The sequence below is a fragment of the Gymnoscopelus microlampas genome (assembly GCF_963454915.1).
Source record: "Gymnoscopelus microlampas genome assembly, chromosome: 13".
Lineage (NCBI taxonomy): Eukaryota > Metazoa > Chordata > Actinopteri > Myctophiformes > Myctophidae > Gymnoscopelus > Gymnoscopelus microlampas.
Genome location: NC_139950.1, coordinates 20330863 through 20345348, shown reverse-complemented (window position 1 = coordinate 20345348; position 14486 = coordinate 20330863). Strand labels below are relative to the sequence as shown.

At 41.2% G+C, this 14486-nt stretch overlaps 1 protein-coding gene across 2 annotated transcripts in view; it reads left to right on the top strand.

The window, feature by feature from the left end:
- marchf5 (membrane-associated ring finger (C3HC4) 5) overlaps positions 1 to 14486 on the top strand; it is a 34203-nt gene that overhangs the window by 5451 nt on the left and 14266 nt on the right. For both annotated transcript variants that reach the window (XM_084076945.1, XM_084076944.1), the window contains exon 2: positions 9065 to 9267. In XM_084076945.1, coding sequence (XP_083933071.1) covers positions 9065 to 9267 — 203 coding nt within the window. The remainder of the gene's footprint in view (positions 1 to 9064; positions 9268 to 14486) is intronic.

Genomic DNA, 14486 nt, shown 5'->3' with positions numbered 1-14486 from the left:
AGTTGTTTGCTAAGTAAGTCCTGGACAGACAAACACACTCCTACCTGACCTACAGAGCCACACTGTAAAGCGTTTTGTATGTTGAACTTGAGATTTTTACATTTATTTCATAAGGTATTATTTTGCCCAGCACAAGAGTGCTACTGTAATATACAGGGAAAACCTGTGTTAACAATAATTCTGCAGCTTTAGGTTGGGTATAACAGATGCAATAGCTGCATTAGGTGCAACTGCACAAGTGTGCCATTTCCCCCAAAATAGATTTTGGCATTTGATAATGCATACCAAGCAAACAGAAATAGGGCCTACCCTTAGCACTTGACTCTGTGCTTTCTGTCAATATCGAACTTTGGACTTTGAGTGGATTTCTCAACACAGTGGCAGAGTACCAACAAGGAAAGAAGGGGTGTGCATGGCTGCATGCTTTATGAAACGTGCTATAGCTGTGCACCAGTGTCATGTGGCAGGTCTCAGAGCAGTGGCAATAACCCTGACAGTGTTTGAAGAGCAGATAGCAGCAAGATGTGTGTCATGTTCCCCCCGGTTCTAGAGGGCTGCATAACCAGACTATCAATGACAAACATAAGGCTCCACAAGCTCTTATCTGGGCCTGCCATGAGCAGCTAGCTAACTCCCCCCTGCAATGCAGTGTTTAAGAAATGGAGGAGGGAGACACATTTTAATCCTGACAGACTGTTTCATTGGCTCTTGCACCAGCTCCTTGTTTTACTCTCCTCCCATCTGTGTTTGATTGCCAGATTATCTTTAACCTAGGATATATTTAGACATGGATGGATATCCATGGAGATATTACCGATGCTAATATGATTCGTTGCCTAATTCAAAATAAGGCTTCTGAAGAATCCTAAGTCTCAAAGTGACCTGTTGATGATAATTATATGACCACCATACATATAGTTTCTTAGCTGGATTTTTTTATACGAATAATTCTGAAATGTAATTAAACTTACGTGTAATGCTGATGTACGTGGAACTCTTAATTATGAAAGCATACATAACATAGGTATATGTACATGTATTTGTCTCCATTTTACTATTCATAGTGTGCTGATTTCAGGCAACTCCTGTGACTTGTGACAGTGGAAATGGAAGGGTTGTTTTGGATGAATGGGATCTCACCCACCACCTGCCAAACAGTCAAATATAGCCTACGCTGTGAGAGCCAGCCGCCACCGTAAGCCTGGCCAATCAGAGAGGAAACTGACAAGTCCCTGCCTGCTTTTCACTTTTTCCATACAGGTGTTAATAATACTTGAGGGCCACAGAGCCTAATATGCTGTTTAAGTACACAAGATTTTTTGAAGAAGCCTCGGTATGTTTTGATTATTCTGAGGGCATTAGCCAATAATAAGCACAGGGGAGGGGAATGCTCTGACTAAGAATTGACATAGTTTCGCTAATAAAGCTTTCATGCAAATGTTTTGTTTGGCTTCGTTGTCATGGAGTTTAGGTCGATGGATACCACCGTAGTGGGTGAGACCGCTTGGTTTGGGTGGTTCTGATTACTGAGTTGAGTCAGGCTGGACCAGGCTGGGGTTGAGCAGCGTGAGCCAGACATGGAAAACCTTCCTTTTAAGACATTTGTGGGCCAGGATCCGGTGCTTGTGCTTTTGTGCTTAGGAACCTCCAGTTTTCCCACAGTCACGTGACCGCTGCTGAGTGAAAGGAGCCATTGTGGAGTGGCTTAGGCCCTTCTTAAAGAACGGGAGCCTGACTTGTGAGACGATTAGAAAGTAGCTATGCTGTCACACTCATCTTTACACACAATGCCAATCACACAGTTACTGGCCATTCTGTTTGAGCCCCCATGTATCTCATCATGATGTAATTTGTGCACTTTTCCTCTGAGGTCAAACGTAAATTGAATCGGACTTGGTGGCCCACATTGTGGGGGGATTTTAGATACCTTATAATCCCATGGGGATTCACCCAGCTGATGGCTACTATGATGAGTACTCTTGGGGGGGGGGGGCAGTTAGGGGGTATGTGTTTTCTCAGGGACACTTTGACACATAGGCCGAGGCCGAGAGGCGAACCGGTGACCTTCTTATTACCAGTAGGCCTCTCTGCACGCTAAGCTACGGCTTGCCCAAATGTTATGGGCCTCTTGTGATTTGGATGCTCTTATGTTTCCTCACTGCTTTGGTGCAGGGCTTGGGGTGACCCAATAGCTAAATGGTTAGGGCACATACCACATGGGCTCTAATGCCTGAAAGCGAGTCCCCAGTTCGGTTCCCGGGCAGACGGACCACACATTGTACACCTTTTTAAATAAAGGCTGAGAAAATGTCCCAAAAATACCTTTAAGCCTTTCAGGGCAGAAAAGTTAATAAAAACTAATGTATGACATATTTCGCTGCCCTTGGAGTTTCAAAGTGAAGTCGCTTTAGCATTGGATGAATTAGAGCTCTTAGTGGAAACAAGGCTGTATATACTAGCTCCAGTCTCCGGCTGTAAACCTCATGTTCTTTTAAGTAATTTCAGTAGAAACCTGGATGTTATAGCAGCAGTAAGGGGTCAGTTGTAGCATCTTCTAGCATTTTAGATTAGCAGACTTTTCATATTGCATTTCGTTTCCGCCTCCCAAAGGTTGTGGGAAGGCCTATTTTACAAAGAATGCCAAAAATCATGACTGCAGCGTCCGATCTATCTAAGCCAAAAGCGATACACACCCACAGATGTCACTTTGTTGCAGAAACATGTTTTCTTCTTGCCAAATTAGGTACACATAATCAAGTGAAAATGACCGTCAAACAGGGTATGGATATTAGAGCCCGACCGTAAGAAGACACCATAACTTATTTGTAGATCATGTGCATAGTAGACCAGTTTGTTGATTGCGCCCGATAACTGAGTTTGTAACGGTGGGTGAAATCTATCAAAACGTTGGAAACATGAATTCTATTCCCCACAGTTTTTCCAATTACCGGCACTTTGATAAATATTTGTTCTTGTTTTGAATGTGTAGGCCAGGCCTAGATCTTATTTTGGGTGACACCATCACGGATTCTGTGAATCGTGGACACCGTTTTGTAGCATGCGGCTCCAGCCTTATCAGTTTGAGTGTTCTGTTTAGCATGGCCAAGGCGACGTGGTAGAGCTGGAGAAGAGATTAAGGTTTCGCATGGAGGATAGCGTTTCGATTCCGTTGTATTGGGCCCTGTCAAGCAACAGGGCTGGGTTACTGCAACAGGAGCCAGTGAATCTACCGGAGCACCCCCTTGTTTTTGTTCTCCACTGCCGTGCTCCCGCTGAGACTCTGTCCACTCTTAGTTCCAATCAGCACCTCGGCCTTCCATTTCACTCCTCTGCGTCTGTCTCTCTGGTACCTCTTGTCTCAGCTCGGTCAATACCATCAGCCGCTCGACAAGGCTGTGTATATTACAGACTTGCTTGGTATTAGATGTGCTCGGGTACACTGTAACAGAAGAAATAATTGCAAACAATCATTTTGCTTTAAAGTTTCTGAGCCTGAGAGGTTGTTCAACTTAACCTTCCACATAGTACCTGATGTAGCCTAACCATTATCCGTAGTGATGGAAGTACATGTATATTGTGTCAAGCATCATCGCAAACAGAGCAGGGTTCACACAAGATGAGATAAGGAGAGAAGAGGGCAAAACAGCAGGTAGTAGCGGGAGCCGGGAGGATGCGGTTGGTGCGAGGGCAGTAGATGGGAGAAAAGGGGGGTTTAAGTTTCCATATAAAGACTCGAGTTCACCACGTAGGTCTGCCCTGAGGCCCTACACTGGCCGTGTCACCTGAGCACTTCGACCCCTAGGCTCCTCTCCTGCATCGTCATGTTTTATTCAGTGCCAGAGGAGGATTGGAAAATCAGCCACCGCAGGCTGGGCAGGGCAACCTGAGCAAACAATCCAAGCCAAATGTCTGCACCCCTTCCTGGAGGGTCCTGTCGACTCCCCTGCAGTAGTGCCAGTGATGGAGCACACCTAGGGCTGTGGACAACTGACAGAAGGCCAGAGATTTGACATCCATTATTTAGATGTGGAAGCGTGCAGGATGAATTATGCATGTTATATTATGAGGGACTTGTCTTGCTCTTCTCAATCCTGCTCACACATTCTGCTGTGGTTGATGATAGTGGGAGGAACCAGGACATCAAGAAAATGAGTGAAAGTGGATTTGGAAAGTTGATATGGCTATAAACCAATGTAAACTAGAAGAAAAAGGCCTGCAGGGTTCCTCCATTCAGAGCATAGCTATTGTTTGTTTAAAGGCAGGAAATTGAACAGTTGGCTGCGGATAAGCTTTTTTTTTTTGTACAACAAACACATTCCAAAACATTTCTCATTCTTAGACATGGGGCGTACAGCTCTATTGATACATCAGAGCCTTGACTGGAGTCTGGACCGAGTCTTAAACTAACCTGTAGCATACTTTTGATTGGTGAATCCTGGATAGACTCACTGACACAAGGTTAAATGTGGGTTAATGTCCGCACAAAAGCTGTGATGGAAGCGATCTTTCTTAATGAGGCAGACCGGTACAAAAGTGAGGTCAGTGTGTGACTGTGAGTGTGTATGCGCGGTTTCATAGATGATATTGCCTATAATCTTGACAGTATTATTTTTTCAGGTTTATTAACATGAACATCAAATAATCAAATTGTAACGAATATCCAAAATACACATAATTGCAGCGTGGGAGAACCCCCCCAACCTCTGCCACTATCATGCCTGGCTTTATTGAATTCATGCCAAGGGGTTTATGGGAGGTGTGTAGATTAATCATTGCTTCATTCAGCTATTGAAATGCCAACTGTTCAAGGTTCAGTGTAATTATGGAAATAAAGAATGTAAATGTCACACGTGGATAGCCAGGCTCAAAGTGATCTGAAAGCTGTAGTCCCTGAACTAACAGATCACCTAGCAACAGGCCAGTGGTAAGGCATATCATTTTGAATGAGAATGGAGCTTAAAGCGGGATATCTTGACATTTTAGATTTTAGATCAGGATTTTCACTTAACAGACCTTGTCACATTCACACGACTGTCGTTCGCCTAAAATGACTGATCTACAAGCTCACAATGTGTTGTCACAGCGTGTTGTGAGCGTGTAGATCTGAGTATAAATTAAACATTAGTCTAATTTAAACCAATAGGGCACAGCTAGCGACAATCTTAGAAGCAAAATGAAAATAACCTACTAAAATGTCAAGGTGTCCCTTTAAGCAACGAAAGTCCCAAGACATTGAGCGAGAGTCTAAGTCATCAATATAGCCCCTCAGCTTCTGCCTTTTATCAATTATTCAGGACTTAACCTATGAATATATTTTTTAGTTATCGGCGTGTAGCAGCTTTCATTAGAAATATCGCTGGTTCTAGAGTATTGAGCTCTGCCACGTACAGTGAGACATGGGTGGTGATCTGTCCAGCCAATCCCGCGCTGGCTATTAATTATGGAACAGTAATATAATGTCACAGTCGGAGACATACTGCAGGTAGGTCAGGGTACTAGGGATATCTAATATCCTCCCGAGATGTTGGGATGGACACGGAGGAATTGGTTTTCATTTGTCGCTGTGTGTTTGTGAAGGGGATGCGCTTAACTTTCGGGTAGGGATAGAGGTGCTCTGATCAACCTGCCACCGATTTTAAATTGGTCTTTTATGACTGAGCTGCACCGTTTAAGTGGTATAAAGTCAATCCAATATCAAATACAATATTACTTAACAGCTAACCGGTAGGAAATAGTGTCCTACTGACCGATGACCCGCTCATCAAATTATTGGCTTAGGAATGCGACAAAAACAAAAAGATTTCCATGAATTCAAGGCTTCCTGGGGTTTGTAATTGCTAGAAAATAAGTAATTGTTTGGGTGAACTACTCCTTTAATGAGGGCTAGATTCTACAGGTGTGGCACATTGGCATAAATAATAGTTCCTGGAATGCTAAATTAGGGAAACGATAGAAACTTTTTTTTACATTTATTGAACAGAGATGATTTTTTTCCAGAGGATTAAAAGGATATTTCACTTTCAAACATGTTTGGGGTCATTTTAACGTCTACACAGGCTTTTAAGTTGCTTAATTCAGTATTTAGATTTGATATTCATTTTATCAGACACGCCCCCTTCCTATAAAAACCCATTGTAACTTCAAACTATATTTTAACCATGATAAATTCATCGAAAACACCCGTCCTTGGTACTGGTGACTCATACTGCCCTCCTAATACACGAGGGGGGCGTGCTTTTTCGATTATCTTATTTCTTTTTTATTTATTTTCTTTTATTGTATTTCTTTATTCAATTTCCCAAAATAAATATTGAAAAAACACGGCCCCTCACGTATTAGGAGGGCAGTATGAGTTACCAGAACCAAGAACGGCTGTTTTCGATGAATCTAATTCAAATGGAGTTTGAAGTTATAATGTGTTTGTATAGGAAGGGGGCGTGTCTGATAAAATAAATATCATAAATACTATATAAATACTGAATCAAGCAACTTAAAAACTGTCTGGGGTCCTCACAAAAGCCTGACGCAGACGTTAAAATGACCCCAAACATGTTTGAAAGTGAAATATCCCTTTAAACCACACCATAGGATGTGTAAAATGGGTCTTCAATAGTTCATGTTCTATTATGAACAATTGAACATGCGATAACATTTTACATTTTTCATTCAATACATTTTACAGTTTGTATGCTGTCAAGTATGGCCAAAAAGTGCTATTGGCAAGACAGACTTTTTGGACATAAAAAATGTAGCATCTCTATGGCATACATTCTATTTTTATTTGTGTATGAGTGAGCAAGCAAGCTTTCATTCAGCAGGGAGGGAGATATTAAAATATGTCTTGGCTCTGTTCCAGGATAACACATCAGTTCAGAGACTCTGTCCCATCGGTCTGATGAGGTAGACTCTCTGCATCCACTGCACAGTCTAGCAGTGGTCTGACACTATTACACTATTACTCCCTCAAGGCACAGAGGTGAACTGTTGAATTTTCAGTTGGAGAAACTGCAATGTCATTTATAATAACTTAAGGCAATGTCAGGCAAACGTAGCTCTCAAGTCCTAAGCAGTATCTAATAGTGAGAGACTAGCCAAAAAAGAGTTGAACAATGAGTCAATACTGACAGGTTAACCTACCTACGCTTTGTTTGATCAGTCACTAGGCTGATGAATATAGAGCCAGATCAATGTCTCAGTCTGGCTGATATATCTACCATTATTTGACTGCATGTGACCTGCAGTAAAAGCTCTTAGACATTCTTTGCTTGCTATCCAGATGGCCACTGGACTGTTTGTTTGAGCTTGTCTGTTTGTGTCGAGCAGTTCCTGCGGCGCTCTCAGATGTGCTCGACAAAGCATTCAGCATTACCGCTTGTTTGCCTATAGAGTTTTCATATTGATCTAGACAGATTGTTAAATCATTTTTATGCAGAGTCATTGGCCTCCAGTTCTGCTGCATGGGTTCCATCTAGGCCATTCAGTGAACAGTTATTCAAAAGACTTTGATCATTACCACCACTATTATCATTCCATCAAATACTACAAATTGGCCTCTCCAATGCTTTCCTCTAAGAAAGTACTCTCCATCTAAGTCAGGTGAAGCCTAGACCTTTAACTTGTGTTTTCGGAAAGCTGACTTTGTTTTGATGACCGCCTGCTGTTTACCCCTAGGGGGACTAGTAAGATCTCTTCTCTTCTCTTCTCTTCTCTTCTCTTCTCTTCTCTTCTCTTCTCTTCTCCCCCAATTGCTATAGACAAATTTCTTTAAGATTTAAGGGAGATTTAAGTATGTATGCTTCATTTCCTCCTAAACCCTATTTGAAACTGAAACTACGGTCATGTTGTGTGGAAGGCTGTGTTCTTGGTAAACCCCTACCTAGTCTGTCTGTCTCTGGTCCAAGGAAAGGCTTTCTCTCCTGTCTGCCAGCACCAGCATCAGAGCTAAGGGTATTTATCACTTCACATTTAGAAATGCAGAGGCGCTCTCTCTAATCTCACCAGTCCCTTTTTTTTTGGTGTTTTCCTTTCCTGATAACGCTTCATTTTCAAGTATGCAGGTGTTTGTTCGTTCACTGTGGAATGCTAATGTTCTCCTTCTCCAAATTAATATAAAGAACTGAGATTTTAATGGTTTTCACACATGACGGTCGGTGTTATCGATGTTATCCTTTCACAAATGTAGCACGGCACAAACGCAATCTTTTTTTATTTATTTTCTTCCACAGAACATGACAGATGAATTGAATTGCTCAGCAAGCGGTCTCCCATTGATGCACCCATGCAAAACACAAAGGACACATCTTTCCTACCATAGTATCAGTATGCCTAATGTAGACAATTAGCTACAACCTACTTTTCATCTAAACAAGCTGTCCTCAGAGCTGGAAAATAGCATTGGTCTGTGAAAAGAGAGTGCGCAGGGAAGTGTCAGGTGTTGCTCGTTGTCTAATTACTATTTACTACAGTAGGAAAGAGGCGTTTGTTTGTTTCACTTATGAGCCATTTATTTTATCTGTGACTTTTCAACTCGACACAAATAAAAAGTTGAATGAAAGAACTGGATTTCAGTTCTCTTCTCTCTCTCTCTCCAAACACTGGACATCAATCACTTATCAATATCACTCACCTCGAGAGTAGGGGAGGCTCCTCGACAATAGCGTCATCAACACGGCCATTCGCTCAATGTAAATTCATCGGACTATGACCACGTCCATTCACACATTGAGCTGTTTCGGGCTCAATCGGATATTACACAGACTTAACTCAAGGGAGCTGTCGGCTACTTAGTCGGACATTCATACATACAGCCCCACCGTTTTAAAGTCTGGGAAAGTTTCATGTTACAGTGCATGTGTGAATGAGGCTTTTGATAGACCCTAACAAATCAAAGATATAGTAATAACGTGGATTCATTTTCACTAAGAAGCCAAAACTGAAACCAGTCCTTAGTGTTTGTGTTTGTATCCATTTGTTAGTGTGTCACAAATGCTTTTGTACTCACTTTGTACACTCTTAAGAGTTAAAGTATTAACACTGCGAATTTTACTGTGTTTGGTGAGTTCAGGAGCTGCTGGGTGTGCTTTGCCACAGACGAGGATGACCGCACGGCAGAGTGGGTACGTCCCTGCCGCTGTCGTGGCTCCACCAAGTGGGTCCACCAGACGTGCCTACAGCGCTGGGTGGACGAGAAGCAGCGTGGCAACAGTACGGCACGAGTGGCCTGCCCACAGTGCAATGCAGAGTACCTCATCGTCTTCCCCAAACTGGGTAGGTTACACCTCACAACATGGACTGGGGCCGGTGCACAGGAAGCAGACTTAAAGACCAGCTGAAATGAGGGGGGGGGGGGGGGGGCTGAGGAAGAGCCTAAAACGTAACCGCCATTGAAAAAAAAAACTGGTGGCATTCTGGTGTGCAGATTTTATTATTTCATGTTGAGTTTTTGATCCAGCACCCATCCCAGCAGGACAGGATGTGCGTGTCTTTTGTCAATTTGTGACACCTTTTCCACAGAAACAAACATCCCATTTGTCTTGGCTATTATGTTACACTTGTTTGGTTTTAATTGGCATACTTGATGTCAGATGTGCTCAAATTTGATTATTCTTTACTCAGATCCACTGAGTAAAGAAAACACAATTGTTCATCGATTTTTCATCGATTTTGCTTTAAAATAAGCACAAGAACTGATGTCTATTAAAGCCAGTAAGGTGATAGCTGTGTTAGAGTGATGGCAAGTACACTGGTTCTCCCTCGCCGGTATGGGAAATCAGAGCAACTCTATGGTGGACGGCTGGTCTAGACAGCCCTTTCAAAATGTCATGACAGCCCTCAATTCTCCATCTGTTGCTGTCACAGTAGCAGCATTATGAACCAATTTTCCCTGTTAAGTGGGAGTGTGGAGGCAGTCCGTTGAGGGCACTGTCAATAGGCAGTCCCTGTAACTGTACCACAAGCTCCAAGAACCATTCAGTTTGTTTTGCCTGAGTGCATGTTTATTTATTTCCAGAGCCAGCATAGGTTCTGTGGTGATCTGGGTAAATACTCCTTTTCAGCCTGACGAAGAGCAGAAAGGCCCCCTGCTTATTATTCCACCGCCGGGCTCAAGGCTGATTGACAAAACAGCAGTTTAGAGAAGTTCCTGCTCTCATTATCCCGACACGTCATTGGGACTCGAGGCTCCAATTGTTCCCAGGCACCAGCGCTGAGTCATCCGGTAAACACAACATCCGCAGCAACGCTCATATTGGCAAGGACACCGTTTCACACTGTGTCACATTCCTCTTCTCCCTTCCTATAGACGCTGTTACTTATTATTTTTTTGTGGTGAAAAATAAATACAATTATAATAATGTATTTTAATATTATAATTACTATTTGTTGTACGTACCATCAAAGTGTGATCACACCTTTTTGATCTTCAGATTGTTGGTTGAGCGCGTATCCATACTTACTAATCGATTGAATATATATTTTGCACAGTTTTCCCTTAAAGTCGACAGTTATTCATTTGACATCCCTATAGCAGTTGCTAAAATATGTCATCATACTGCATAGAAGCAGAATCCACAGAAACGAGAGCTAGTGTCTTTAGCAATTCCTGTCAGTGATTACAGATAGTAAGCCCTGTGACCCATAATAGTCCAGTTACTCTGAATTTCACTTCCGCATGACAATGACATAAGATCCATTCCTTATGCAACTGGGTTGGACTAGGGATGTACAACTAATCCAGAGTAGAGGTGCAACAGTTAATCGAACTAATCGATTTAATCAATTATTTAAAACCAATATTTTAATAAAAATAGATTAAAGAAAATACTGAAAATAAATATTTTTTGGTTAAAACAAAAAGTATTTTGTTAAAAGGTTAAAACACTATATTCTGATAGTAATCATTGCTATAGAGTGTTTTTTCAGTAACAGATGTCTCCCTGTCTCTCCAGCTCTTTAATAAACAGAAAATACATTTTCCGGTAGGTGTCAAAATCTCAGCCAATCAGGAGAAAGTACCCATTTTTTTTTTCCATTTTTTTTAAATTAGATTTTTCAGAACATGAAAACAAACATTCACAGAAAAGAAAAGACTAACACATTAATAACAAACAAACCGAACATACAAAACATACAATTACAAACATATAAGGGGGAGAAAGTACCCATTTTAAGCTTAATTTGTATAGTGTTCCAGTTCCAATTTTGTCTGCTGATGACACATTTCTTAGTATCACCACTTCCAATTTCACTTGTTTAATCTGTATCCTGATTGAGTCCTCTGTCCTGATTAGATAAAATTGGAAATGAAACTGAAACGAAAATGCATTATCTGTTTAATAAAGAGGTGGAGAGACAAGGAGACTCCTGTTACTGAACAAACACTCTATAGCAATGAGTACTATCAGAATATAGAGCTATTTAACTCTTATTTTAACCAAAGCAAATCACTTACCCTACCTTTAATTAAATCAATCAACTTAGTCGATTATAAAAAAAATATTTGAAATCTTCATGTTTTGTTAATATATTAAAAAAAAGATTTAAACAAAAGATCATGGTTCTCCATTATTTTAGTAATCAGTTGAATAATAGCTATAGATACTCTATTTGCAGCCCTAATTAAAAATAATTGAAAAATTGTGAATGTGATTTTATGTTTAACAATTCATGAAACTTAACTCAAACACCTTATTTGGCAGTTGCTGCACCTTGCCCGTGTCTCCTCTCCAGTACACAACAGTTAATAACCAGATTACATTGTACAACCTGTCTCCCCATCCCTCAGGCTCACAGAAAAAAATCACAGAGGTCATTATAATAAAACACACACAACCAGCACAATGAGCAGAAAATGTTAGAAACGTATTTTCCCACCAAAAACTGTCATCCCCAATAATTGTGATTAATAATAGTCATTACAATATTAAGCAATATAATCAGGATTATACATTTTGACATAATTGTGCAGCCCTAGATTGGTCAAAGACACCATTTTTGCTCCCTCCCAATCTGTTACGTCAGAGAGAGAGAGGAGAATGTGCAATTTGAGAGTGGGAGCTGGCTCTTTGACAATGTCGGGGTTCGCAGGAGTTCTGGCTCGGCAAGTAAACAGGTTTGGCGTGTATTTATAGTGACCCGGGCAGTGCTGTCAGTCACCTCACTTGCTATAAGCAGCAGATTCAGTTATGCCTTGAAGGTGCCAGTGAGTGAGTGATGCTGCTGGCATCAGTGATTTGCTCCCTACAAAATTAAGGTCAATAATATGGTGTCACAAGCAATCCAGATCATAGATGACCTTCTCCATCCAGCTCACCATCTTTTTCAGCGTAGCCCCTCTGACAGAAGGTACAGGTCTCTAGGAGGCAGGACAGAACGGCTTAACCAGAGCTGCTTCCACAAAGCCATACACAGTAAAATCCTTGGGGTTAATTTAACTCTGAGCGTGTACAAATGGAAGCAAATGGACACTTACGGGTCCATTTGGTTCCAGTTGTACAGTTAAAAATGGATAAATTAACCCTTTTTTGTTTACAGTTGATATATACACAAAAGTATGTCCAATTGTATGTTATGTGGCATTGTCCCTATGGTCCTCTATGTTTGCACTGGTTTTGTGTGCACGTGGTGTATGTTTACAGCCTTTCCGTCTGAACAGAGATTAATTCCACCAGCCTAGCCGTGTAGTAATAAAAGAAACCATGAAAACGTTGAGAGACTTTGGAGGTAATGGACAGAATGGACTCTATTCACAGCGGGTGTTTTGAGTTTGACATCTCATAGAGGGGGTAAACACAGCTGAATGTAATGACGTTAATTCAGGGTCTGTTTCATTTACCTGTGTTTTCAGTTGTCCATGCTGGTGGTACGCACCTAAATGAAACATGCCCTGAATTAATGTCACTAGTGCAGTGCCAGTTGGTTGAACATGGCCGTTGGGAGTACATGGCTATTGCAATATTAAGCATGTTCTCATTAAGATATGCTCTAAAAGTCTGAAAAACATATATTTCATTTCATTAGGTCTTTAACTTGCGTAAATCCTTGTTTAGTCTTGGAGACAGGTTCTCTGAATGTCATCAGTGGTAACTCTGCACCTCCATTGAGTCTTTGATTGGTGAATTTGAATTACCTTCCTCTTTCCTTGCTGGTTGGATACATTTTGGGGCTGATATTGTTACCCATTATTCAAAAGGTGGGCAATTAGTCTTAACTGCAGTAACCTAGCATGGCTACTGCTTGGCGCTCCTTACTTGGTAAATAACCTTGCCTATATGTGTGTCTTCTCTGGAGAATCTGTTTTGTGCTTGGCTGAGTAGTTGGTTATTTTTAGGATTACTTGTCTGTGAAGCATTAGCTCCTTGGTTACAGCCAAATGTGAAGTAATTGTGCAATTTTAACCAGATATTCCCGTTTCATTATTTTAGCCTATGGCAATACAAATTTAAAGGAAAATAATAAATGGAAATCAAGTATTGCTTAAAAAATGTTCCGTTATGGAAATATTATGCACTAAAACTGATCCATAATTGATCGCGTTCCAGTATGCCCTAGATTCTAGCATCATCATTTACATCCTGCAAACGTGAGTAATTCTTCAGTAGATGGCTTATATAATATCCTTCCATGTTTTATTAGCCTATTATTTGGTCCTGTGACGTTAAACATAAATTCTTAAAAATGATTTAGCTAGACATGAGAGCAATATTTCATTCACGTTCAGTGGATCCATCGCACGAGGGACTCGCTTGCCAAATACACTGATCTACAAGTTGTCAAAGCTTGCAGATCTGTTCATTTTGAGAAGCGAAGCTGTTGAACCTGTACCATGGCGTTCTCAGCGCAGTGAAGTTCGTTTCACGTTGGATATTTCCGGTTGCCTTTTATGATGTCAAATGTAGTGTGGAACAATGCAAATGGGATGCACGTGAATGAGCTTTTTAATTACGAATTGGTGGGATTCATCATCTGATACCTGTGATCTGCACAAATAAAGGCTTTACATAGCCTTCATGAATTGCACGTCGGTCTTTACTTAAAGAAATCTACACTAAATTATAGTAGGAAGTTAGGAACATTACGAAGAGCTTTGTGAATGAGGCCCAATGCTTCAGTGCTTTTCCACCGTCCGCCACATCATTTCTCTTAATTTCCTTTTTTTCTCCATCATTTCTAGGAGGTGAGCTATTCTTGGCTGCGTTCTTTGCATCACGAGTCGAGAACCAAGAATTGTGGCCCAGAAGGTTAAACTGTTTATTTTCAAGCTCATCAGCTCTCTCTTCTTCCACAGTGCAGCCTACTCTGTTTTTTTGTGTTGCTTCCTTGTGTCTTTTAATGCTCTGCCGGTTTGGCCGACAGCTATAGGGAGGATTGTGTGATGGATGAGTCAATGGTTTGTTTAGAAAGGGAACCTCCTCTCAGCTGTGGCCGTTTGGCTGACTGATGGCATCCTCAGAAAGTGGTGTAGTGGGCTTACGCCACCATCACTCATC